Genomic DNA, 27,901 nt, shown 5'->3' on the forward strand with positions numbered 1-27,901 from the left:
TCACTATGCAACATAAGTTTAGTTAATAAGTCATTTTGAAGGTGTTTTCTGTAGATGTGGAAGCACTTGGCAGTACTGATTATGGTGCTTGCTTGGAATGAGTGACCTTTTTCTGGAGAAGTCTTTGTTCAGTGCATGCTTTTATTAGTGATGCAATGCTGAATCAGACCCTTATCAAGGATGGAAATGAGATGGAGTAGATCCCACTACAGCAGTAATCCCATGGTGATTGTTTGGGAGCAAAGGACACAGTACTATAAATAGCACATTGACTTAGTGATAAATAAGCATGTTTCAAATTGATTTTTCCTTTCTGTCAGCCAGGCCAGGTGATTGAATAATGGCAGGGGTTTATTCAGATGGTGACTTCAAGACATCTAGGAATAAAATTATTTTTCATTGCTTGTTAAGGATGAGTATTGGGAATTTTCTTCATAGTACGGAGTAGCTACCTCATAACAGCTGCAATGTAAGTTTCAGGATTTGTTAGGGTTTTGGTTGGTTTATCTGTTTGTTTTTCATTTTACCTGGGCCGTCAGCATTTTGCTCTAGGGATATGTTTGCTTATAAACTAATATGCCACAGGTGTCATACACGTGCAGAACAGTGTCAAAGCTCTGAGAGCTCTTTTGACCTCCTTGGTTTTGTTGGCTGAAAAGGATGCTGTTACTGTGGCTAAGAAAAATAGTGGAAATAAATGAAAGCAGTATTTTGGAAACAATACTGAAAGTAGGAGCAGGACATCAGTAATACTGTCTTGTTGCTGCTGAACAATGCAGTTTATGAACGCCTGCCTGAGAATCCTGTCTCTGACTTTGCCTTTGAAATAGCTCTATCAGAGGTCTTATGTCTGCAAATGCAGATGATTTTCTAGTTTTAGTAGCAAAAGGAAAATTTTGATCCTTAAAAATATCTATTCAGCTGCCACTTGGTTTTAGATGCATCTAATCTGTAAACATCTTTACTGGTAGGAGCACGTCTGTCGAGAGCTCTGCTTGGTGCACGTGAATCAGGGTGGTAGAAGTTGGAGGAAAGGAAAACTTAAGAGTCTTTTCTTGCTCTTTTTTCCTGAGGCACAGTCTGAGCTGTGCCATGCTGCAGTATCTACACACCAGCTGCAGTGGGCCCAGCTGTACCTCCAGTGCAGCATCATCAGCCAGGCTTTTTAATTTGCCATCACCCAGCAGACCCCGACTTACTGAGGGATGCTGAAGTAACAAGGATTGTCATCTTCCAGAGAGATTGCTGATTAGGTACAGTTAAAGGGGCTACAACATCTGTGGCTACGACTTTCCTAGTAATTAAAAAGCCAAGGACTTTTTCATTGGCTTTCAAGGACAAGTAGCACAGTCCAGCCATGCCTGTATTGCTAAAATCTCTTCTTCCCATAGCAGGGTGGACTTCTTGCTGTTTTGGAGACCAGAATCTGGCCTGTAGTGTCCTCCAGAGTGTGTTTCTACTCCATCTGGGAGAGTCTCAGAAGCTGAAACCGCTCCTCAAAAAGTGCACTAAAGGTTGCGTGAGAAGTCCCGTGGTCCAGGGCCTTTTGCTTGCCTAGTTGAGGCACCACTGTTGTGACCAGGACGTGGCCTGTGACAGGCTGCATTTCTCCTGCAGAATGTGCAGCTCATTTTTTGGTGCCCCTCACCTTGCTGCAGCTATCAGAAAAATAGGGGGCTATGGGAGGCATTGTTTTACAATGGCATTGTTCCTTTTTTGCAACAGCGTTGAACACATGCACTTTTGTCTTTTCCTAAATTATCAGTTTTGCCCTGTAGAAAAACAAAGTCAACCTGGCACTTTGAACAAATTTAAACTACTGTAGAATGACTAATCATTTCATTGCACAAAAAGCCATTTTTCATGCTTGTTGCAGAAATCATGAGATTGCACTGATAAAAGTACCTTTTTTTTGTGGGTAAACTCCTTATGTTTTAAGAGGTGAAATCAGTCTTGATTATATTCTTCAGTCTTCACTGCTGAACGTTGATTTCTGTTTTGAATTACTGTTGTTCTGCTTGTTCAGGTCTATAATTGGAGTGAAAATGGTCTGTAATTCTTAGGGGTGGCACGCCAGAAGTTTCTAAGTAGGTTTGCCCTGTGGCTGGATGTAGTTTGGGACAGCATATGTTAATACTGCAGAATTACAGGCCATGTGAAGCTTGCTTATTTCCAGTAACGTGCAAACTCCCAAGGCACACGTCTTTAGGAAGTTGCAAATAGCTGAGTGAAGAACTGTAAGGCTGTGGAAGACAACAGTTACATTGGGAAAGAGGCATTTCTTTCAACTAGGACATGGACATGCCCGTGAAGGCCAGTGATTTGAACAAATACTAAAATCATAAATGTCTGAAACAATTTTAGTGACTTTTGATGGTCATAGAGTTGGTCTGGAGTTAATTTTGAACAAAAAAAACTTCCAGAAGTGACTGCAATTTGTACAAAAGCATTTTGTAATTAAGTTTACTAACTGTCTGTGTTTGTTGTTCTCGGTGTGCAGACATTTGTAGAATCTCTTTATGTGCAAAAAAGCATGTAGTGTTGAGGAACAAGGACTTACCCTTAAATATAGTATTTTTACTGGAATGTTATTGTTTTACTCCAATCTTTAGATAAGAACTTGTAATTTTGTGAAGAATTTTAGAGGCATTTTCTTGGCTGGCAGAAACTATTATGTCCTACCTGCTGCTGATAGGGAAAGAGCCATCCTTTTTTGTGTTGCTGAATAAGGTGCCTGGACAAAAAGGTGAATGTTGGTGTTCCAAGAGGAGCCTGCTCCATACCTTCTGTCTGGCTCACAGTCTCTGGCATCCAGGGCTTATTCTTTTGTTGGATATAGTGGCTGTTGTAAAGGATAGAGGAGAATTATGAAATGGGTTCATATTAAAAGTGAATTTTACTTCTGGTTCTTACTGAAGTGTTTTTTCCTTTTCAAGATGACATTGCGATTCTCACCAAGTTCAAGCCATCAGAGTCAGAAGGTATTGTACTAACCCATGTTACACCTTCCTCCCTTTTGTCTGTGTCCTCTGTCCCTTTTTTTTTCTGCTGGGAGCCTCTTGAAAATCAGACTTCAGTTAATATGAGTCATTGATATCCCCTATGGGCCAGGCCTTTTGCAGTGTGATTTGCAAGTCAATTGTTGGCTATCTGTGGGCAGCTCTCCTGGTTAAGAACTAACTGGGCATTTCCGTTCCTGGTGCTTGTTGTGGTTCTGGGATGTGGCTCCTTTACACCTTCCTACATGACTTGGACATGCATTGCTTGTGCTGCTCTTGTTCAGGAATCTGTTCATGTATTTTTCAAGGAGCGAACATATTATGTATGTCGTACTTCTCAGTTAATGTATGTTTTGCATTTTCTTTTTACCTTCTTTTGTGCTGCTCTAGGGTTATTCAGGTTTATTCACGTGGGTCTGTACCAGGATGAATTTATGCTGACGCTTTTGGTCTGTGTTTGGCCCTGCCACCTGTGAAAGCTTTGCTCTTTCCTTGCCAAGTTATGGGAAAAGAAGCACTGATAAACGGGAAAGTTGTCCTTGAAGAGAGCTTCTTGTATAAACTGCTTTAATTGGTATTCTGTGATTGGCCAGTTGTCCTCCAAGGTCGCTTGAAGGAGAGATTGAGGAGGAGGATGAGGAAGGCTCGCCCCCAGACTCAATTAAGAAAGACCCCCAAAACATTCTGCGCGTGCGTGAGGGGATTTCCGAAGTTCTCCCGCGTGCGCAGAAGGGATGCACTTACATAACCGGGAGGTGGGACTGAGGGCCTCGGGCTGGGCGGTGCTGGCCACACCTGGGGGGTGGTGGCCACTCAATTAATTGTATAAAAAGTATAAAAAGCTGGTAGTGCTTTCTTGGGGCGAGTTAACTTCACACCAAGGACAACGTTGCCTTTTGGCGGGGACGCCTGCCAGATTGTGAACTTACCGACTCTCCAAGGATACAGCTTCTGCTATGGGTAATTACAGGCATGCTGGGTTGGTAGGATAACTTTATGGGCAACAGCTGGGTAACTGGGGGGGGAGGATGTCATGCTGGGGGCTTATTTCTCTCCTCCTTCCTCCCTTTTGGGTTTGTTTGTTTTGTTGGCCACCTCTTGGTAATAAATATTGGTTTTTGTTAAGCTTTTAATGGTGTCATGGTTTCAAGTTTCAGTATGTCTGGGACCCCTCTCTAATACAGGGTCAAAGAGAATTTCCTTGCACAAGTTGCCTAAGTAATCAACCACAGTATTGGGAAAGCATTTAAAAAGTGGAACTCTGAATTATAATTCTTCCTGAGGTCAGACTTTCACAACTACAGAAAGGATAAAATCCAGAAAAAAAAACCCAAATACAAAGGCTGTTATAGGCCGTGGAATCAGTTAAAGTCCCCCTGGCAGCATCAGCAAATTGAATGTTCCTGCTGCAGGGACGAGGTGCCCAGGCTGCTCGTGGCCTGGGACTGGAGGGCTGTGTGACAAAATGTCACATTTGTTTCTCCTGCATATGTTGGACGTTCTTGCTGTGTTGGGAGGTGAACTGAGTTCAGTGCTGTGCTGCAGAGCTTTTCTGTGTTTGATGTTCTGTCTTACAGCGTAGTCCTTGTAGCATTTGGGATATGTTTGGGTAGAAAGAATGATCCCACATTGTTTACTTTCAGACTAACTTTTTAGAGGTGACTTAACACTTGTCTCCACACACATATCAGCACACAGAGACACTTTTCTACAAGTGCATAAATAAAACCCAAATGTTCAGATTGTAGCTATTAGTACAGATTTTGCAGGTGTAGTTTGCCTTAGCAGCATAGCATGCAACAGCTTTAAATGTCGTGGCATTCAGAAACTTATTCATTATATTTTACATACCATTATGTACCATTGCCCAGTTTCTCATTATATTGTATGTAAGCTTATAAATTAGAGACCATTTTCTGTAAGTGAACTTAGAGAAAGAAAAAAATTGTAAGAAACAAAATACTCCCAAGTTCTATTTAAGTAGCTTATTATTTATTTTCAAAGAACCAGTTTATATCCTGCCTGGATACAATTTTGGCATCAAATATTTGCAGGTTACAAAAAAAGAAAAAAAAGTTGGGTTTCTGGTAGGAATAATCTAATTGTAGTTGTCTTGATAGTGGTCCAGTCTAAGATGGACCAGTTATTCAGTCTGTCCAGTCTAAGCTGTACTCAGCAATACTTCCTTGATGGAGAGAGGAGTAAGATGAATTCTCATTTTTGAAAGAAAGAGACACCATTATTAGATGCCTGCTCTAGATTTTGATGAGCTGTTTTCAAAACAGCTTATCCTTTTCCATTGGTGGTGGAAGTTATTGAGATGCCTGATTTAGGAGACTGATGTGTCAGTCTAATCACCAGAGAGATGGTTATTTACCAAAACTTGTTGGAACAGGAGCCTATAGCTGATGGCTCAGAGTTGTTCCCCAGAGGAAACCGATGACAGAGTAAGTTCAGAAACACAAAACCAGCTGGTGTCTCAATACAGTTTAGGGTTCTGAAGGTACCGAATATGATTTTCCTCCCTAACATTAACATTTAAGTAACAATGTCCTTGGTGAAGTGACTGTATTTGTGGGAAAGTCATGTTGGAGTTCACTGCTGTTAAAATGAAGGTAGTTTCTTTTGATTTGGGTTGTTGTTGTTGTTTTGGGGTTGTTTTTGTTTTTAAACAACAAGAAGCTTAGTTAGGTTCATATTACTATTCTTGATCTGTTGTCATGTCTCCATTATGTGGGCATCTGTAATCTTGAGGTTATGCATCATTAACCCCTTAGCAAAAAAACACACCCTAATTCAATGTCTAGCAAGCAATCTCGTAGGTAATTGACTTTTCACAGCCAAGGCATCTGGGTGTGAGACCCTCTTATACAGCAACCTAGCAGGTATTTGAAACAAGAAGGATACATGATGGCAACAGATTTTTGTTTGTCACAGTTAAAAATATGTTTCTGCAGAGTTACACCAAGGTAGGACAGACTGAGTGTATTGTCTTGCAGCGTTTTTTCCCCTTTAAATAACTATTCTTGGAGATTGACTGAGGATTATTTTCCACCTTTTCCTTGTTCATAGTTCGATGCCTTCAAGGTCCATGTCATTTTCAGAGACAGTAATATTTTAAAATAAGGAATGTATTGATGTGAATCTCTCTTTCAATGTTCCTTAGGGGAAGAATGCAATGGACCCTTAAGTGAAACCATTTCAACTGCAGGATCAGAAATCCCAAGCAGCTCTGAGGTAAGGTACAGTGTGGATGGTGTTAGCTAATGTACTGCTGGTAGGAAGAAAGAAGAGTGGTTGCTGTGAATTGCACAATTAGTTTTAAAACTAATATTTCTTTTAGATTGTCTTCTACCTCCTTTTCATCCATGTAAACGTTTCCTTCCTGTGTTGTTTTGAAAGAGCAAAACTGTGGATGTAACACTGATACTCACTGAGTCTTGTAAGAGACTTAACAATGTCGGTGCTACAAAACAGTAGAGGTAGAAAACAGTATGAACTTAATGGTGTTTCCAGTATTAGTCTTGAAATTAGAATCACACAATCATTAAGTGTTTGGACAATTGGAAAAACATAATGTTTCTGCACAAAGCAAACGCTTTGTTTTAAGCTGGGTATTCCATTGCTGGCCTGCTGGGGAGATGGAGGCATGTGAGTGTTCTGCTGCTCTAGGAATGTTGTGACAGCGCTGCAAGAAGCACGAGAAAGCAAATGACGGTTTGAGTTACTAAAGTACCTCTTCCTTGCAACATGTGCAATATGAAAAGCATCATCAGCTATTCGTCTTTTCACAACACCTCATTGCTTAATATGTGCAGTACACAATGTCGTGTGGTAGCAGTGTGTGGTTAGTATTCAGTTAAGAAACAAAAAGAATATTGAAAATACATGTTCTTGAAATCGGTATTTTATTTTCATTCCTATAGTCTGATTTCTTTATTGTTGGTATAGGCTTAGAGGAAGATAGGAAGAGTTTCAGATAGGAAAAGAAGCAAGTGTTCTGTCGCAGTAGAGTCTTACACTGGCAATGAGCACTCATCAGAAGTGATGTCTGTTGAGTGTTGAAAAACTGCAACTGTTCTGCTGAACTTCTTAAAAGTAAAACATGTCCTCACCTACCTCTGAGGGTCAATTCTGGGGATGATCACATGAAGACAGAACTCAGAAGAGCTTCCTAAATTACACAGTTCTTTATCTTCCTAGAGCATGCAACCATATCATCCAAATGTTTTCATAAATGTACCAGTTCCATCTTAAAACTTGTTCGTATGTTCACCCTGCCACTTTCTGAATCTGTTGTAGGAGTTGTAATCATCTTTTTCACCAGGAAGATTTTCAGTGAACAGCTATATCAAATAGTTCAATGAGCAATGGGCAGACATGATCTCCAATTATAGTGTATGAATCATCATACTATGATAAGCTGATTCTGAGTTACTTGTGAGTCTCTGAGTGGATGGAGATGACCTATTTCACCAAAGCTTGAAAGAATTCACTTCATGCCTTAGGATGTATGAAAAGACAGGGAACATGGGAGAAGGGGTGCAATGCATATGTCATATACGTAGAGACATGGGATTTGAACCTTTTTTGAAGGGTGAAAGATTCATTATGGGATGAGAAAGGACACTCTGATCTTCAGCACACTCTTGTCTGGGAAAAATATATCTGATTATCCTCTCAAAAATCTCTCCTTGATAACTTTATGCAGCCTTGTCGCTTGTTTCTTGTGTTTCCTTACATAAGTATTTTTCCTCTTAATTTGTTCTTAAGTATCTAAAAATATTTTCATATTAGCAATATCAGTCTGAGTTGACTTGATAACTTGGGTTTTTTGTTTTGTTGTTTTCCTTGCTCCCTCTGAGAGGACTTGTTGGCTTTAGATAGTTTGTTTCTGCAGATCAGCTGGTCATCTGATATTTGCTTACCTTAAAATTACTACTTTTCTGTGCTTTGCCTTATCCTACACCATGTCCCCTAATACATTGTCATTTTACTTTCTGTGCATTAGCCAGACATAAAGCTAGAGAGTTATTCTTAATCTTCTTACCCAGTTTCACACTCTTATCACTCATGACAGGCTTAGTTCTTGATTAATAATGTCCTAGATATTCAGGTTAGGTCTATACTTAGCTTTTCTATGAATTCATTCCAGTAGTAAGATAGCCCCTAATATTTATGGGATTTTTTTTCATAAAATGTTAATCTTTTGTCTTCATGTGTTGTCACAACTTCAGGTGTCTTCTGTATAAACTGGAAGAATTTCTTTTCCCTCAGTTCTTTGCTAGGCTGCCTTTGACATCCTTGATGCATTCCTGTAGGAATTGAGCAGGGTCTTCTATCCCAGCATGAAAGACAAGCTGTGGTTTCTCCTCTTTTCACCAAGCCCTTCTGAGCTGGGGTCAATATGCTTTGTTCTTGTTTTGACAAGTAGCACATTTTTCTATTTAATGATTTTACTCCTGTGGTATGTTGGTAATTTTCTTGTCACTTAACAATGTTTCTGCAGTTGAAAAATATGAACATTTGGAAGTCTTAAACCAATTTAAGTCAAATAATTTTGAAACAGGAATGGAATTAATTAAAACATTGGAAAGAGTTAAATGAACTTACACGCAGGTCACAACTTCATTAGGCTCGGGCTGTCTTTTGGAAGAGAAAAAACATAACGTACAGTAGCAATATGTTTCTGCTCAGCAGAAATTCTGTGCAGAGAAATTCTGTTCAGAGAAAAGCTGAGGCCTTACTATTGATTAGAGGAGGGAAAAAATAAATCTAGATTTAATATGGAGAGCAGGAAACATTACCTATCTATAATTCAGTGATTGTTTCTTTCTTTCTTTCTTTCTTTTGTAATCTGTAAAGGAGTAAGTGATTTGGACATAAGGAGTGATGCAAGTAAAACAAAGACAAAGTTGAAAAACAGTCTGTAGTGAAGCCTGCCAACATATATACAAAAATTGGATGAAGTCCAGGACTCAAAGAACATTTGAGTCTCCAATCTGTGGTGCGTTTGGTCCTTTGTGATTTTTGCCTATTTCACTCTGGGTTTTTCCTTTTTTTTTTTTTTTTTTTTTAATCTTCTTCTTCAGCCTCTGTATTTTTCTTATTATTTAATCTCCCACAAGGACAAAATAAAAATAAGATCACTTGGAGTTCTGCAGCTTTTCATATTCCAACCCTTATAGAGTAAATCATCTCTAGATGTCATGCAGGGAAGTGAGGAGACGTTATCAGCAAATAGGAGGTGGGAGAAGGGGAAAAAAAAAGATATGATGGGGATATTTTCAAATAAGTGTTGCAATGGGAACTGCTTCCAATTATGTCCTTGTTAAATCACTAATACACAGACAGCTGCTTCTGTTAGGGATGGGCAACTGCCCTGAGTGAATCTCTACATAGAATCTACCTGAATCAGTCTTTATGGAGTTCCTGTTCCAAGAAATACATAAATGCCTCTGAAAGTCCTTTCGAGCAAATTGGAAAATGAATGCAATGAAACCTGAGAATTCGTTTTTCCTCTGTGCTTTACGCAGAGAAAGCGCTAGAAAAGTGTGTGGTGGTGAGTCTGTTCAGGGGTTGTAATTAGTTGTGCAAGTTGCAGAGTAAATGAGGATGAAACCCACTGACAAAATAGAGTTCCTGTACTTAGGAGGAAAGAAGGTTACTCAATTAATTCAAGATTGGAAGAAAGGTTAAAAATTTGAATTTGTATGAAATTTCCTAATAGTAAAAGTTCAGGCCATTCAGAAGGGATAAATGTAAAATTAGTACAGATTTTGTCCAAAATTGAATCCCTGGTTTTTAGTATATCAACATCTGTAAGATGTGTATACAGAGGACTATTTGTCCTCTACTGTTCCAATTAAGAAGTACAAAGTATTTTAAAATGTTTACTTGCTATGCATGTGCACCCCTTGGTATGCAGGTGACTGCACTACTCTGAGGAAGGCTGCAGGATTGTGCCCTAATCTAGCTCTGAGGAGTTAAAAATTACTTCTCCATGGTTATACAGGAAATTTTCACTTTTCTGTTAGTTTCACACCGGTGAAATGCTCACTAACTCATTGTTAATTGGGATTGTCCATAATGTAACTTGATCATGAGAAAATCTGAGAACAAGTTGTCTTTATTTAAACCAGGTAAGAAGTAAATTGACAGAACTCCATCAAATTTATTAAAGCAATGCATTTTACCAAAATTAGGGGTATGACGCATAGATTATTATTTTTTTTTAGAGCAGCAGGTGCTGCAGGTGTTCCAAATTAATTGTTTGGGTTTTTTTTCCTGAAGAAACACCATCATAATACACATTACTTTTCATGCTTGTTAATTTTTCAATTCAGACAAGGTGGATTTTCAAGTAGAGAGAAAAATATAATACAATTATCAATATTGTGAAGGCAGACCAAATTGGATTCAATGTCTAAATAGAAGCACAAAAATACTTCTTCCAAGTCTAACAAAAACACAATCTGAGGGCTATTTTGGGGAGAGCCAGAGTGCATTAAAGGCTTATGAGAGTGGATTCCAGAATAAGAAGGACCAACCCACCACTGCCAACCTTGGTTTTCCTCTCAACAGAGTTGGACTGTTTGAGTTGGGTCCTGTTTTGGGGGTCATGTGTTACCAAGATTGGACCCCCTTTGTGCTGTACATAGATTTTGGCATACAATGGAAAAGTGGTGTGTTTCTACAAGAGTACTTAAAATGTGCAGGAGAGGGTTGGAGCACCAGTTTTACAATAATTAACCCCAATGACCCGAGCTAATTAATTGCAGACAGTTGTCCTGAGAGTAGGGTAGGTTCCCTAGATTAACAGGAAAGCATTTCACAGAATGCAGAGGAATGTACAAAGGCCTCTGCCAACTGTGCATCTTCACCTCACAGCTGAGTGTTTCACTAAATGTATTAAAATTCTATCTCTGTGGGCGGTGAGCACCAGTGGGTGGCTAAAACCTGGACTTACATCCAGCCATGGAGGAATGTGCGGGATGGAGAGGCTGGATGAAAGTAGATGGAAGAATCCCAGCATGGATGGGGAGGGCTGTGTGCAGTGGAGAGATCAGGAGCTGTGAGGCAGCATTGAAAGCAAGGCTGTGCTTTCATGGAGGTTCAGTTTGTACAGTACTTTACATGGCAGGTACTTGCAGTGTATAACTGGAGAAAAACTCTCTGCTTAATTGTCTCAGCCCTTCGTTCTCTACTAATAGAGCAGGTTTTTCCTGTAGCATCAGTGACATGAGGATTAGAGTTCTAAACCCAGGTCAGACTATCTCAGAGGAAGAGCATAGTGCAGCTATTTATATTTGCACTGGTTCTCATGTGGATTCCTTGCCAAAATCCAGATCAATCTTTCTGTGTTTATTTGACTGCGTTCTGAAAGGGACATTTTTGTCTTACTTAGATAAGCAAATACCCAGAGATAACATCATAAAAAGAATGAAAAGATGTGTCTATGTATTACTTGACGTGTCAATAGGACAAAACCAGCACATTTGTTTCACAAAATTACAGGAATGAAATTCAGTGGTTTCTCAAGAAAAATGGTAATAAAAGTGAAAAATATTGTTTTCTAATTTAAAAAATAATAAACAGTACTTTATGAAAATTGGTTTTAGGGTAATAAACCTTTTGAAATATTACAATTCTAAAGCAATAAATGATGGTCCAATAACAAGTTGGAATTGAAATTGAAAGTTAATTGAATTCCATAGAGAACTGTTATATTTTCATAATGCCCTCACACTGTTCGTTGCACCATTTAAACCTGTCTGTGGTTTGTGTACAGAAGCAAAACAAAAGAAAAGTGTGATGTTATTGACTATCAGAATTAGATATTGCGGAACAGCTGAGGTATTGCAAACCATTATTTGTTCCAATGGCAAAGTCTGATCTCAAAATCCATCGCTGCTGCAATCCCACAGTGGGGCCAGGACCCCAGATGGCTGATGGTTATGTTTGTAGGATGGCTGTGCTCTGCAGAGCTCTCTGTTCTTGGTGTTCCTGTCACCTCTGTGGAGTCTGGCCTGAGGATGTTGCAGCAGCCCCCAGGCCCACGTACAGGAAAATAGCACCAGGTCTTGGACAATTAAAGTCAGGGTAGGGCCCCACTGTCTGTGGATCAGAACTGGAAGCTGGAATGCCCTCACTAGTCTCATTAAGAATAACAACTGCAACTACTGGTACCAATTTACCTTGTCTACACTGGGAGATTGAGGGTTTGTTTTCTTGCATTTGTTTTTGTTCAGTGTATAACTTCAGTTTGTATTTCAAGAAATAGCCATTTAAGGGGCATCGCACTGTTCCGGATGTGAGCACAGCTGTCTATGCTATGTACACTTCCTCTCTTTGGTATCAAAATAAATAAGAGTACTGTTAAAAGTTGTCCTTCATCAGCTTGTAAACGGTAATCCCTGCAAACTTGTTTAGACTTTTTTTGTTTTCTAAGGGAAATGCTGAGGAATACTGTATAGCTCTTACCAAAAATGGTAATTGTTAATACTTAAAATTAATAGGGGCCATGTAAAAGTTGGTGGCGTAGGCTAGAGACCAAACTCGCCTGAGGAAGTGGAGATTGCTTTAAACTTTGACTATCTAGACTGAAAATCCATCTACTGCTCAGAAGAGCTTTTATCAACTTAAGCCAGAAACTTCGCTGTTTCTTCTGAATTAGCCTTTTATTTTTAAAGCATCCTTTGCATCATCGCTAACAACATTATGTTTTTCCCGTGATGCCACTGGCAGGGCCTAAGCAGCACTGAGACTACTTTACTCATCCCTGAACATCAAGTGGTAAGCAGTAAGCAATATTCATGCTTCCTTGCATGAATTTGTGTGGCGTCTTCTATTACAGTATGCCAAAACATCCCTCACCAGAAAATTTTCCAGTTTCAAGGATGCCATCCTTCCAAAAAAGAATCTTTTCTAGCTTATAAATTATGAATGTGGTGTTTGCATTTATTCCTGGTGATGATTTAAAAAAAAAATTAAAGCAAATCAAAAAGATAATAGACAAAATTGGAAAGTTAAGATTGGTGGAGAAAACTGGAAAGTTTGCTTTTTTTATCATTGTTTTGGTTTGATGGGCTATAGGGTACATTCTGACTCTGGTGTTATTAACAAATGTGGGATCCCTTGTTACCATGATAGCCTGAGGGCTGTGTGAGTCAGCATGATACTTTAAAAAGTTTTAAAGAGCAAGAAACAAACACTGACGTCATTTGAAATGCGTTACCTCTTTTTTTTTCATTGTAGCAAATAAAAAGGAAAGGCTCAAAGTAGCCACTTACTGAAATTCACAGAAAAGATAACTATAAATTCTCAAATATATCAGAAAACTTAAAATAATAATTATTGTTTTATGGAGAAAAAGTACAAAAATTCACTTAAGATAACTGAAGAAGTACATGCTGAGGTGTATTAAAACTGTCTGCTCGCTTACATTGGGCTCTGGTGTCTTCCATTAACACCTATGCTCTCTTAGCATACTTTTTATTTTTCTTTGTTCTGTTCTTGTTTACCCAGAGAGGCTTTTTATGTGCGTTTAAATTTCAGTGCAAATATCTTGGTGTCTTAAACGGCTTTGAAGTGCATGTTCTCAAGCTTTCAGATTTTAATGTGATTCAGAAATGAAACACAAGTGAGAGTGAAAAAAGCAGCTTGCAAGAAATACATGGGATTTTGTGTTTCTTTGGATGGGAAAGATTATGGTTTTTTATGCAACCTTGTAACCTGCATGAAGTCTAACTGGAAACTGGGATGTGTGGTGTTAAGAGTGTTGTTAATACACTTTTTAAAATGAGTAACTCTTCAGTTGCACGGATTCCTCCAAGGAAGAATAATGAAGAGAACTTCATGGAAAGGGGCTCTCTGGTAAAATGGGAACTGAGTTTATGGTGCATAAACCAGAAATTTGCCTTTTTGATTTTCATGAGAGTGCCTGTATATTTGCATATGTTCTGGAAATGCATTCACAGGAACTTTTTGCTTTTGGAAATACGTTTATACTATATATATATATGTGTGTGTTTATAAAATTATGTCTAAACTTATTTATAGGTATATATAAATATATATATTTATATTTATAAAGTTGTATTTAGCATAGCAGCACTTAGATCCGCATGTTTTTCCTGTAACTGTGTGTTTAATTCAGTGAACAGGAGGAGTATATAAATATTCCTTGCAAACTGGGGATCTGAATGAAGGTGTTAACTTTGTTTTTAAGCCATTGAATGTTTCCTACCCCTTCAGTTATGGAAACTTCTCTTGTATTTTGATTCAGCTTTTAAACACTTATGGTTTTGTCCATTTCTGTATTCTGAAAGTTTTTCTGCAGTGAAAATTTATAAATTACCTGATTACTTTTTAATGCAGTTCTTTTGGTTTTTTTACCCTGTCCATTTTAGATCTAACATACCTGTGTGATTATCGAAGGTATGCAGTCAATAAAATAAATATTTGGTTTGTAGACTATCTTGTAAGCAAGCAAATGTTACAAACCAATTTCATTTTGTAATTTCAGGCAGGTTTTTTGCCTGGAAATATAGGACTATGACAGTATAACTCTTTGATGTGCTGATGGGGATCATACAAACAACCATTCCATGTTATTAATGTAACCTCATAGCCAGAGGTGCTTCCCTGTGCTGTAACTCTAATGAAGCTAATGGGTTCCTCCACCCCAGATTAGTGTTGGTTACTGCTTTGTTACTGAAAGTGCTGCTCTAAACTACCTTCTCACGAAGAAGGTGCAAGATGCAAAAAGCAGAAGGGGAACAGTGCTGAGGTCTGAACGTGCAGTCCCATGTCTGTGGGGTTGGACTCTTGGGAAGCCTTGAAGTCCAGGGCATTGAATTTGGGATGGGTGTTTCTGAACCTAGGCCCCTAAGGAACTTGCACTCTTCTGACTGAGTAACAATCTGAAAAGTATTGCTTTAAGAGACGTTCCCCTGTCTTTGAAGCATGGGCATGGAGAGGCCTGGGATATTTAGCAGCAGGGTGTATTTGGAGGAAGCTCTGTGCCTATAAGGAGTGAGCTGTGCTAAGTGACCTGTAAGGACCTAAAATTCCTGTTAGGTGCATGACCAGAAACAGAAATCCCTCAGAGTCCTGTAAAAACATGAGATTAAATCATTCAGGTATAACCTGCAAAACATATTTGCTTTTTGGGTACTGTGATTCCTATAAACCACTGAGGGGGAGCTGCCCACACTGTCTGAGGCTGTTGGGCCACGGGGACATTTACCGCAGTCCCCGTCCCTCAGCTTCAAACCAAAGTCATTTCTCTGAAGCACTTTCTGTGCCAGTGTTAGTGGTTGGTGCCACTTCCAGCAGCTGGGTTTCCCCTCTCCAGCTCACCGTGTCTGACTGTTTGCCTTGGCCCTGCAGAAGTGTCTCTGAGGTCCCTGCAGAGCGAGGCAGCCAAGGGCTCCTCAGTGAGCGTTCAGCAGTGCTGGAGAGTCTGGGTGGTTCTGGGGAGTGTGGGGCCACCAGCCAGCATTTACACACTGTACCCAAACCAGTCTGGGCAGAGAGGGCCATGGGCTCTTACAGCCTTACTTCATCTTGAGCTGTGCTTGTTTCCATACTGACAACTTGGTCTCTCCTGTTGCCTGTCCTGTTTGAGTCAGGGTTTCCTACTGCAGGGCTTTAGATCGTGTCTGAGGTGAGGATTGCAAGTGTAGGTACTTGGAAGGTTGGTTGGTTGGACATGGTCCAATACCCCAGCCTCTGCTGGGTGTCTAGACAAAAGTTAGCGAATATGGGGTAATTGGAAATATTAATATAATTCTGTATGAGTCCTGTAAGTTTGCACTTCTGTAGCCATGTGAAAAGAAAATTTCTCTCTTAGCGATAGATCATTACAGCATTCAATTAGCACATCTGTGTGCAACTTGTGAGGTCACTTAGTTCTTAGAGAGATAATTAGACTATTGAGACTGGAAAGTTACTACAGGAGGGCAGTATTTGAACAGGTGGTTTTTGTAAACTTGCTTTGCAGCTGATGGATTTATTCAGCTTTTTGAAAGCGTTGGTAAATGCTGAATGTTTGCAGTAACACCATTTCATAGACTCCTGCAGTGAACTTGGATTGGAAGTGACCTCTGGGGGTCTCCTTGGCCAGCCTCCTACCCAAGGCAAGGCTGGCTTCAAATTTACGTCAGGTTGTGCAGTCCTGGCCTAGCTTGATCAGGCTGTGTGGTCTTTGGGGATGGAGATTATGCAGTCCCTCTGGGTAACCTTTTGTACCCATTCCCACTCAACCACACCCTCACATCCAGTAGAAATTTCTCTTGTTGCGACTTGTGGCTGTTACTTCTGGAGTCTTCACCGTATGGCTTGGGGCTCCATCTCTTCTGTAATTCCTCATTGGGTATAGTTTAATTATTCAAAAGCTTCAGCTCGCTTTCTGTGCTGTGTTAGGAAGTTTTAATTTGGTACTTGTATTGCAGAAGAAACACATTATAAAGCATCTTCTGTGATGAGGTGTAGCTTCATTTAATAACTGCAGGTTGTCCAGGATAATTAATTTGAATACAGTTCTGGAAAGAGCTGCTACTAATCTGTAATGTTTAGTGATTCACTGATAGCACCAATGCAAATTACAAACTTTTTATATATATTAATCCTGTAGGTGCACATGTATGCACAGACCTGCATAAGTATGCAAGACTGATCTTGTTCTCCTTGTGAAATCCAAATGCAGCAAAATGGAAAGGAATAATTTATGTGTTTAATAAGCAGGCCTGTCACTATCCATGATAAATAATCCTATGTACAGAAGGAGAGGGAAGTGATAAGTATTCCCCTTCTCAAAGCAGATCCAGCAATGACTACTGCATCTTCTTAAATTGATAGTCAGGCCTTTAATGACTGGGGGTTCTGACACATCTTAAAAAATGAGCGAACGTTGATGGCACTAAAGATAAAGTATTACTTCAATTGTATTGAATAATCTAATTATAGCTATGCAACCCAGACAATTTGGGATACTCCTTTGGCAGGAGCATTTTTTGAAGTAAATATTATGTATTGATTTATTTCTTCTTTGTGTATATGATTCTGTGGCTTACACAGTGTAAGCCAGTGGTTGGGGTGGCCTTTTTTAGGGCAATTCCCCAGCACTGTAAGTTGTTAGAATGCACTTTGGGGTTCACTTACTGTAAGGCTGAATAATTACATTACTGTTGGTTCTATATAGATGTGAGTGTGGTTCTGTGCACTGTGATAACTTGATTAAATCAACATCTAAACTGTTGCAGTTTGCACGTAGTCACAATTATATTTACAAAGAAAAACCCAAACCTGTAAGTTCAAAATAGGATAGAAAAATGCTTTTTCTTTTCATCTGTTGGATTCCGTGGTTTTTCTGAGCCTCTTAATCATGCAAGATTATGTGCTACATTTGAAAGCAAAACTATGTTCTGAGGTAGCAGATTTCAGTCATACAGAGTAGTCTACTTTAATTGATCTGCTGTAAATATTTCTCAAGAAGAAAAACCACAGAAAACCCTCTCAAAATTGCTGAAGAGGGAAGGCAAAGAAAGGATGGCAGTATTTTCAGGAAATAATTTCTTTTACCTTTTGCAGCACAGTGTCTTGAGCTCCCCAAAGGCTAGGGTAGGGAACACAGGAATTCTCTGTAGTGCGTGGATGCTTCAGGTAGGCTGCTATCTGGTTCCAGCAGTTACCAGTGTGTCTAATGGAGATGCATAAAGTTGTACAACACCGTGGAACAATAGGAGTTTTCAATTATTTGTATTTCATTTCAGCCTACTTGAAGATAAACATGTGTCCTGGACTATGTGGATATTATTGCTTGTAATTTTGTCAGCTCTGGAATTACATGGTTGCCATTTGTCTTTTTGTGTCCCAGCAGGTCCAGCCTAACACGAGTGTAACAGAAAGATGTGCTTGTTGTATTACCCTTGCACTACACTCAGACCCACTTTCTTAATGTTCTTTTTTAAATCTGCTTAAGTATCCAAATGATGGCAACTAGCACTGTAGGAGTCATTCTTTTAAAACATATACTTGCTGTCAAAATGGATTCCAGCACAGCTTCGCCTTTAATAGAAAGGACGTGATAGTCATATTATTTGTGGGTGCTTGTTCTGGTAGCTGGGGGCTTTTCCCAGCTTTAAGGGGCACGGATTTCTTGCTCACTGTAGTTGGAGTGTATGTGCTCCAAGCAGGTGGTTTGGACCTTGGAGGGAAGCAGTGGGCCTGCTAACTACTTGTTGGTTATTCCAGCAGAGTGGAAGGAGATACAATCTGTTCCTGAAGCGACGTCTCAGGGTAAACCAGTGATGAATGGTATTGCAAGTGGCTTGGATGGCTGCAGTAATAACATGCTTCACTGTGTGATGCCTTTTGTTAACTGTGAAAAAGGTTCACAGTTATAAATAAATATCCTGTGCTTTCTCAGGGAACTTTTTCACATGTATCCTTGCATGGTGTGAGACGGAGACGACAGAGACATAGCCCTCTGAATTATTCTGTTTTGTTCCTACTCTAATAAAATGAAAACCCAATTCAGCCCCATAAAAATACACTTTTGTTGATGGGTGTGGTTTAAAAACTTCAGCCTTCCTCAGCAGAGAGGCCAGATTTCCTCTCTGGAATTCCTCAACGTTTAGCTTCTGGAGAGCACTTTGCTGTATGTCTTGTACACAATTTGGTAAAGCTGAATATTGATATGATAACAAATAATATTACCTAATATTGCAAATAATATTGCCTAAAAAGAATTAACTTCCTTAGGAGAGTGGGGTTATAGTCTTTTATTTGCCTAACATTAATTACTGTGGCCTAATCAATTAAAAAGGTAAATGATGTTACTATGACACTCTGGCCTGCTGATAAATTAAAATATGACCTTTAATAGATCAATTGGAATACTAATTACCCAGTTGCATTGATACCTTTTATTAGATGTATTTTTTTTTCCCATGAAAGTAAATACTCAGTTTTGAAATGTCATTCCTGTGTTGTTCGTGTGCCATTTTTATATGTAGTCATTGCTGGGACATATGTCTCTGTGGTAGTTGATTTAGTGAATCTTGTTATGTAGAGGAAAATGCATGGAATTTACATTTTGCCACCTGCTTCAAGTATTCACAAGTATTGCTACACTAACATGTATTTATTCTTCCTGCACCAGTTATTTACATGTAGTGCTTGTGGACATATGCAGTTAATTTTGGAATTATTTTAACTGGATATAGCCCTGTTAAATCTTGCCCAAGTATATCTTCAACTATGAAGAAACTGAAGAGTTGTGACAATGTGGGGAAACTTCTTTGTCTTCTGTTATATTTTAGAGAAACAGCAATACTTGTTTTTTTATTCATATACCTTTATCTTCTACAGATTGATAAAAGACATCAAAGCAAAGATTCTATTTTCTTCAGGGATGGTGTCAGGAGAATCGATTTTGTTCTCTCTTATGTGGATGATTTTAGTAAGGAATTGGAAAAAAAGTTGGTAAGTTTATCTTTTTGAAATCCTCTTAATTTTTATCTCCAATAACCTGAATATCAGTTACTAATGCTTTCAGATCACTACACTCAACTGGAATAGGACTTAGCTAAAAATTTTATAGCTATGTGAAAATCCATTCCATGTACAGAAATTTCTGTGTAATTTACTGTTGTGTGTCAGGACCCAATTTTATTAGATTTTTGGGACTGTGTTTATTGAATTGATCACTCTCCATTGCTTAGGCTGGGCAATATATAATATAGTTGAGCAAAGTAACCCAAATTATTTTGCTTCTTCATTGACAGTCTAGCTGAGACTTTGGAGAAATATCTGTAAATAGTTTTGTCTGCAAATACTTTTAAATGCAGGAGGTTTCTTCTAAATAAGCAAAGCATCATTCAAACAAGACTTAACAATAACATTTTTTTTCCATTCACTGACTGCAGTTAGAGCAGAAATAGTTTCTTAGGTCCAAGAATTAGTGCAATTTTCTTTTAATACCTTTGAGACTCTTTTTGTAATATGTACTCTGAGTAGCACAAACACAGCATGTCCTCTTTGAGCTTTTCCCTATGTTTGACTAACTCTCTACATATATGTATTCATTGTTCTAGAAGAATATTTAAAGTGGCTTTGATAAGAGCACAAAGTACAAGCTTTTTCTAAAATGCCAGTGACTATCCCTGAACTTCCCAGCATTCAGTTGCCTGACTGACACCTATTTGTTCCATGCTCACACTGACACTTGTGGCCTAACTTGGCTAAACTTGTAAATTCAAGCTATATAAAAAAAATCTATACTATGAGATGCAGTCAAGACAAACAACAAACTTCACATAAAGCACAATATTTAAAAAAAAAAAAAGAGGGATTTTAAGGGTTTTTTTTCTTCTGTATTTCCTGCCTTCTTTCTGAGTCAGAAGAGGTTACATTTACAAACTGGTCTCTCCAATATATAACTCCAAAGTTTATTCATGATTTAAAAAAATTGAAAAGAGAGAGACACCAAAAAAACTTCATTCTCATGCAATCATATTATTCTGAAAGATAAGGGTATCTGAAAAAAACTAATTATACCAATGCTTATGACAAAATCATGATCAAAACTGAAGGTCTGTGAAGTAAAGGACAGTTATCATCTATATCTTTTCATATTTCTTTCATAATTAAAGATCCTAACTTCCTTTGAACAAAACCTGCAAGATTGAGCTGTTAAAAAACTGGCCTATTGCTTTCATTCCTTTATGAAGGAAATACTGTTTTCATTAAGGACTTATGCTGCCTGAACTTGCATCCAAATATGATCCAGTGTAGAGCACAGCCCCTCATCTTACTCGTTACCTTAAAAAGCCCAGGAATTTCTGTCATTGTCTCTGTTTGATGCTTTTCCCAGGTGAAGCACCCTCAGTCAGCTCAGCTCAGCTCAGCTAGCCACATTCCAGAGATTTTCTTGGGAGACCAGGGTTATTTTGTAGCTGCGGTACCATAGGTTTATATACAGACATAAAAAACTTTTTCAAACTCAAACCCTCTGTCAGACTGTAATCCTAGCTGCATTCCTTCTTCTCCTATAAAGCAAAATGCATTTAAAAAAGGAGGAAGAGGAGACCAATCAGTGTAGAGAGAAAAAAGATATCCATGCAGAATTTGTCAAAGCAGCTCTTAAAATAGACTTCTCCATTAGTCATACTCAAATTATTTAAGATGAGAAAAGAAATTGAGACTATTTAGGTAATGTTTCAAGTGGGAAGGAAACTAAGCCAGATGTTCAGTCCCTTGTTTATATTGTGTGCAGCAGTTTCCTCCTCATTGCTTTATGGATCATTAGGGGGTAGCAGGAATCTTTGCCAGACCAGAGGCCATGAACATGAGTGTCATTATTGACTGAAGGATCCATGTGAGGAGGAGCCCAAGAGTTTGTAGCTAATGCTGTGTTTCCTCTCTGAGGTAAAAATGCACTTGCTAGGAAGAAACATCTCTGTCTTGCAAAAGGCCAAAACATCCCTGTTAAGTTTTGTTAGGTTTAATTCTTGTGTATGTCTGCTAATTGGAAAAGAGTTTGTGGCCCCATGGAGGAAGAGGTTTGGTCAGTGGCCCTGTAGATTAGCTCTGCAGTCACTGGACAAACAGGCATGGAGGTATCAATGTTTTTACACAGTTCCTGGCGAATCTGCATTTGCCCTATATTTGTGTTCAGCATAGACCTTTATGCAATTAGTATGCCTGTAAATTGGTGCAGACTTCTTAGCATACAATTACTGTTGTCTCTGTGAGAACAAGATTGGTGCACTGCAGCATCTGGAATTCATCTGACATATACTGTACTTGATATTGTACAGTCATCACAGAAATGTGAATTTCTTTTGCTGTGGCACAATGATACAGCAAAATGGAACAGCTAAGAATAGGAATGTTCATACAAAGAGAATTAACAGTTGTGACAAAGGGTTTTGTTTCCTTGTCTCAAGGAAACAGCTTTTTTCTGCATTTCTAAGAATGGGATGAATAACTTCTTTGTGTATTTCAACACAGCCCTAATACAGATGTAAGAGATGGTCTGTTCATCTTCTCCCTTAGTTTCCTGCATTAACTTCTTTGATGTTCCCAGACATATTCCAGCTTCAACGCTGTTTTGAACTTGCCTTCTAAATCCAAACCACAAACTCCTCTAAACAAAAATTAGGATTACATTTTTGTGAGACAATACTTTTATATTTTTCCTTAAAATCTCCGGCACATAAGTGGAAATATTTTGCTCACATATGAGATGTATGTGACCATCAAAAAAATAAATAGAATTTATAAAATATCTAATGAATTATTAATAACCAGAACATGATCTTTATTGTCCCTAAGTATATTTCTTCACAAGAACTCCAGAGCATTAGGACTCAGGGATTTCTGTGCAAAGTAACTTGCTGCTGTGTTGACTGGAAGCAAAGTGCCCCTGTCCCCAGTGGTGCACGGAGATACAGAAAGACATTTTATCGAACCCTTTTCCAGTTTTCATCCTCTCGAACAGAAACTTTTGCTTTCTTGGAGGCACCACATAGCCCAGAGTTAGGGAGCCAGGGCCAGCAAGTATCAGATGCTTGTTGCTGGTGCTGTCAGCCCTGTTAGGCTGCTGGCTGTGAGAAGCTGCATGTCCAGCTCTGCAGGCACGGCTGAAAGCTGGGCTCCATCCAAGCTGGGCACTTCTCCCTGCTGCTTTACAGCAGCTTGGCTGGTACTTGCAGAAGGAATCATAGAATATCCTGAGGATCATCAAGTCCAATGAGTCAGCAGTGCCCTGGCAGCCAGGAGGACCAGCTGTGTCCTGGGGTTTGTCAGACAAAGCACTGCCAGCCAGGCGAGGGAGGGGATTGTCCCGCTCTGCTCTGCACTGGGGTGGCCTCACCTGGAATATTGTGTGCAGTTTTGGGCACCACAATATAAAAAAGACATGAAGCTGTTAGAGAGTGTCCAAAGGAGGCCACAAGGGTGAAAGGCCTGGAGGGGAAGACGTATCAGGAGGGGCTGAGGGCACTTGTTCCGTTCAGCCTGGAGAAGAGGAGACTGAGGGGAGACCTCATCGCAGTCTACAGCTTGCTCATGAGGGGAAGAGGAGGGGCAGATACTGATCTGATCTCTTCACTCTTGTGACCTGTGATAGGGCTCGAGGAAATGGCATGAAGCTGAGTCGGGGGAGGTTTAGGTTGGGTATTAGGAACTAAAGGTTTTTCACCCCGAGGGTAATCAGGCACTGGAGTTCAGGAGTTCATAGAACCACAGAATCATTAAATATGCTGAGTTGCAAAGGACCTATCAGGATCAAAGTCCAACTTCTGGCCCTGCACAGGACAGCCCAATAATCCCACCATGTGTCTGAGAGCATTGTCCAAATACTGCTTGAACTTTTACTTCCTAGTACCCAACCTAAACCTCCCCTGAAACAGCTTCATGCCATTCCCTCAAGTCCTGTCACTGGTCAACAGAGGGACTCACTTTGGAGGGCACACGGAGCACCCTCCCAGCCATGTGGGCAGTCCCTGCAGGCTGCAGGAGGGCCAGTTATCCGTGCTGTTGACCTCCTGCTCTCATGGCTCTGGGTGGATGAGATGACAAGAGGCCTTTCCTAAACAGGCTTCATCTCATCTGAAACTTTCTTCTGAGGGAGCTTGTGGGCAGCCTGACCAAGATCAGACTGATCCCATACTGTGTTCTCTAGGATACAGCTAAGAGCTGGGTTCTTGTACACCTTATTAGTAGCGTGTAAATGTTTCCCAAGGCCATATTTACTTCCCAATATCCTACTGACTGCAGTTAGAATAAGCCCAAGAATCCTGATACATAAAAGGCTTTGGTGAGCTTGGTGCTCCCTGCCTAAAGGAAGAGGAAAAGCAAGGAAGAGGAGTTTAATTAAGGAGTGTTATGTTGTAAACTTAAAATTACTTTAATCTCCTGATCCTTGACTGTTGTGACAGGCAGTACCACCACAAACAGGTTTATAGGAGTTGTCTCTCTTCCACTGATCATGCAGTGTTACATCTGCATTGGGCTTTTTAGTACTGCTGAACTTTGGATCTTGCTTTGTTAATCTTATCAGGATGGTTCCTTACAGCCTAGCATGTGTTAGATGATAAAGTTACTCTGTGCTTATCCCCCACCATGTGAGATATCCACAGCAGTGTTTGGAGAGGTCAATGCTCTACTGGCCTCTCTCCTACTTAGGCCACAGTTGTCTCAGAAAATGTGGTTTCAGTGCTTCACAGATGCTTGGGAGAGGCTTAAGAACTATACTTAAGATGTGAGGAAGGGCATTAGCCTACTCTGGCTGGTCTTCACTAATGGGATGACTTAGAGAGCTTCCCTCTGTGACTGCAGAGTGGCATCTCTAGCGGAATCAGAAATATATCCACCAGGTACAGCTTTTTAGGTTTGAGGCAGGAAGCTTAAAATTCTAACAAGTACACATTAAAACCAACCAGCACTGGTCCAAGGGTTTTGGGTTTTGGGTTTTTTGTTTTTGCAATAGCAGCAGACTGATTTCCTTTTAAAAATGGTTGTTTCCAGTGACTGGAAAGTTCAGTACCTTGCATGGGTTTCAGAGAAGGGGGCTTATGGGAGGAGAGCAAAGTGCTAAAAAGAGCATAATTTCTATTAGACCACTGTAGTTTGTCACACTAAGATATAGTAAGGAAAAATAAGAAAGATAAGTAATGGGCCAGACCCTTTGGCACTGTCTGTTCCTGAGCACAGCTGGAGAGGAGCTGGCTGGTGTCTGGTGGCAGAGGAGCCTCTGAACTGACTCACTTGGCTCTCCTCCAGTGTTTGCTGGGGAAAGAACACACACCACTGTGCTTTGTTTGGAGAAAATGTAATCCAGACTAGCACATAGCTTTGGATACTAGGCTTAGATGTCAGATTTTCTATAACACTTCAACATACACTCCTAAATCACCTTTTAGTTGTATTGTTCTCTATTTGATTATCAGGTCAGCAGACCAGAGCTCTCTGATGTTTATACAGGTGCATGCAAGAAGTTTAGTGGGATTGATTATTCAAAAATAGTGCATGGAATTGCATTTGCCCCCAGCATGTGCTAGAATTGAGGAGTTAGCATATTTGCAACTCCTATAGTCAAGTGTCTAATTTAATATCTAATAATATTTGGCAAAATCAGATGGGACAAGTAAAAATGAAAGGCCGCTAACACAAGAAAATACATCAATACGTTTTAAGGTACATTTGAGGGCTGTGAAAGCTATTCTTCAGTCTGTATTCATTTGTCTGAGTAGTTTATGCAAACTGAAATGCAAAAAGGGCAGACTGCTGCTCACAGACATGCAGGGAAAGGAAATTGGCTGACAACTGTGGTGTTTTGCATTTTTAAGTATGTTTGAAAAATGTCATTTAAGACCTTTCAATAGAAAAAACATCAGGCAGCGTTGCAGGTTTTAGCCAAAAATAAATTTGTGGTCTAGCTTGTGCATTTTAAAGAGGCTAGGTCTCAATATTTGCCTTACTTTATGGTTATTCTGACAGTTCTTCTGCCAATTTTATATAATTGAAAGGAAATGAATGCAATCTCCCAGTAGGAGCAAAAATTACACAGAGAAGGAGGGGAAGAAAATGTTCTTCCCTAAAGGCACCACCTAGGAATTGCTTGGCAAAATAGAGTTCCAGAAGAATCTCAAGCTCAGAGAGGTCACGCAGCCACCGCTCACTGCCACAGGCAGGTTTGTTTAACTCTGCTGAAGTCCACACTGACTTTATGCAAGCTAAGCACATGGAAGATCACACGTGGTGATTTGTTGGTCTTATCTAGTTTTACAGTGATGTTTGTGAAGTACTGTTTGAATTGTCTGTAATCAGTACTTGAACATCTCTATCAGGCATAATCGTAAAACAGGTAAATAGATGGGACTGTGAGCAATCGGTCTTCCACGTGCTTCCAGGATTTTTCCTTCCATCTAGTTTTGATTGACATTCTCTTAGCAATGTAGCTGAACTTGAACAGTTACACGCCCCACATACCAGCCTCCTGAAGAGTCAGAAGTGCTCAGAACACAAGACATCAGTTCCTTCTCTGATTAACCAGAACACGCCTTTTCCTACCCGGTAGGTTTCCTGTTGCAATTCCCGATGTGTTGCCATCACAAAGCCAGCCTGCACTCGGAAGTGACCTGGTATGCATCAGCTGTTTTTTGTCTGATGGCTTTTAGAAGGTCACATAGCATTAAGGGGTTGTCATCAGGGCAGCTGAGAGAAGTTGAAACTCAGTGAGTCATCAGTAAGGGATCAGTTAGTTGCTAACTTTATCACTTACTAAAGTGTGTTTGTTTCTCTCTAGGAAAGACGAAAAGAATTTGAGAGCAATCTGCAAAAGGCAGGTTTGGAACTAGAAACAGAAGACAAGAAGGTAAAAAAAAAAAAAGGAAAAATTAGGATGAGAGAAGTAGACTTGCAAATTAATAAACCACTTTGTTTCTTTGGGAAAAATTATCAATTATGCTTGTGGATTTCAGTGGAGTGTGACTTACTTAGGTGAAACAAGATTAATATGTTTGAGTCCTTTTTCTAGATACATTCATAAGAATTGCGGAAGCAGAATAATTGTGATTCAAGAGGAAGAGATGGCTTTTGATTTCATAACAAAAAGAAAGTGGTTCCAAAATAGCTGTGCTTTGATTTAAATCCACTTAAATGGGAAGTATGCTCACAGCTACATTTAATCCTGCCTAACAATGAGTAATAAGTTTGGAAGGTTGGTGAATGGATTAGTTATGTCCAATGGATGTTGTAATTATGAGGAAAGGGTGAAACAACTTGAGGATGTTTGATTAGTGTTACTGTTTGGTTTAACAACTGGAGAACATGGGATTTTGACTGATGCAGTCAGTGTGCCAGAGGCTGGGTGGGGTAAAGTAACTCTTGATGAAGTTCAGACTTTGTAACATCCATGGATAGGGGATTCATTGAGTAATATGTCAAAAGTACCTTCTGATTGCCATTTCTGCTGTGTATGCAGAGGAATACTGAAAGTACACTGTTGGGTGAGGCCTATGATAAGAATATTCCTTGTATTTCCAGTGCATTCAGTGTAATGACAATTTTCAGGCCTCAGTGTATGAGATTAATATAGTTTGAAAAGCATTTTTGAGCTTTTAGTAGTGCAAAGATTGTTTTTATGAATGGATAACAACTCAGATAAGCTTTTCAATTAAAAATATATATATACAAAAAGTTCCCCTATTCCCTCCTCCTTTCTTTTTTTTAAACCTTTCAGAAATATGTAAAAGTGAATAAATTGTGTATAAAAACTATTCCCATAAATCTTGCAATAAAACACAGTTTGGTCTGACATCTGATTTAACTGGTTTAACTCTCCCGGGGCAGGAATCTGAAGATGGCAAGATCTTTTTTGTGAAGATCCACGCGCCGTGGGAGGTTCTGATCACGTACGCAGAGGAGCTGAACATCAAAGTTCCCATCAAGGAAAATGACATTCCCTCCACGGTGGAGAACCCCCTGGACTGCATGCTTTTCCCATTCAGGCTGCCCGAGAAGGTGATGCACCCTGAGCCGGATTATTTCACGGCCCCGTTCAGCAAGGACAAGCAGGAGCTGTACCTCATAAACGACAAGAGCACTTTCTTCTCCCCGTCCGTGAGGAACAGAATAGTACGTACATCAGTTTGGCTGCTCACATTTACATGCAGTTTTACACAGCCCCATCAGAATATTCCTGCAAGGAAGGAGGGAGCATAGAAACTCTGGTGTCCGTGGTGGGTACAGGGAAGCCTGGGTGCCTGTGTGTCTTTCTTAGAAATCTGGTGTGATACTTGTTGGAACGGTTCTTCTGAGTATCTGTAAGGCAGTTGTGCCCTCAGTATTTTTACGTGGGGTAAGGCCTTCTGAAGAAACACCTCCTG

At 39.7% G+C, this 27,901-nt stretch overlaps 1 protein-coding gene across 7 annotated transcripts in view; it reads left to right on the top strand.

Annotated features, from left to right (window-relative positions):
• Positions 1-27,901, top strand: part of ANO5 (anoctamin 5) — a 55,114-nt gene that overhangs the window by 6,630 nt on the left and 20,583 nt on the right. Inside the window, exons 2-8 of one of the 7 annotated variants that reach the window (XM_064657181.1) lie at positions 2,937-2,981; positions 6,166-6,236; positions 12,747-12,794; positions 18,258-18,302; positions 19,377-19,490; positions 26,320-26,388; positions 27,366-27,650. In XM_064657181.1, the coding sequence (XP_064513251.1) occupies positions 2,937-2,981; positions 6,166-6,236; positions 12,747-12,794; positions 18,258-18,302; positions 19,377-19,490; positions 26,320-26,388; positions 27,366-27,650 (677 nt within the window). The remainder of the gene's footprint in view (positions 1-2,936; positions 2,982-6,165; positions 6,237-12,746; positions 12,795-18,257; positions 18,303-19,376; positions 19,491-26,319; positions 26,389-27,365; positions 27,651-27,901) is intronic. The other 6 variants (XM_064657183.1, XM_064657185.1, XM_064657184.1 and 3 more) reach the window with 6 other exon arrangements.

The sequence above is a fragment of the Pseudopipra pipra genome, chromosome 6 (genome assembly GCF_036250125.1).
Source record: "Pseudopipra pipra isolate bDixPip1 chromosome 6, bDixPip1.hap1, whole genome shotgun sequence".
Lineage (NCBI taxonomy): Eukaryota > Metazoa > Chordata > Aves > Passeriformes > Pipridae > Pseudopipra > Pseudopipra pipra.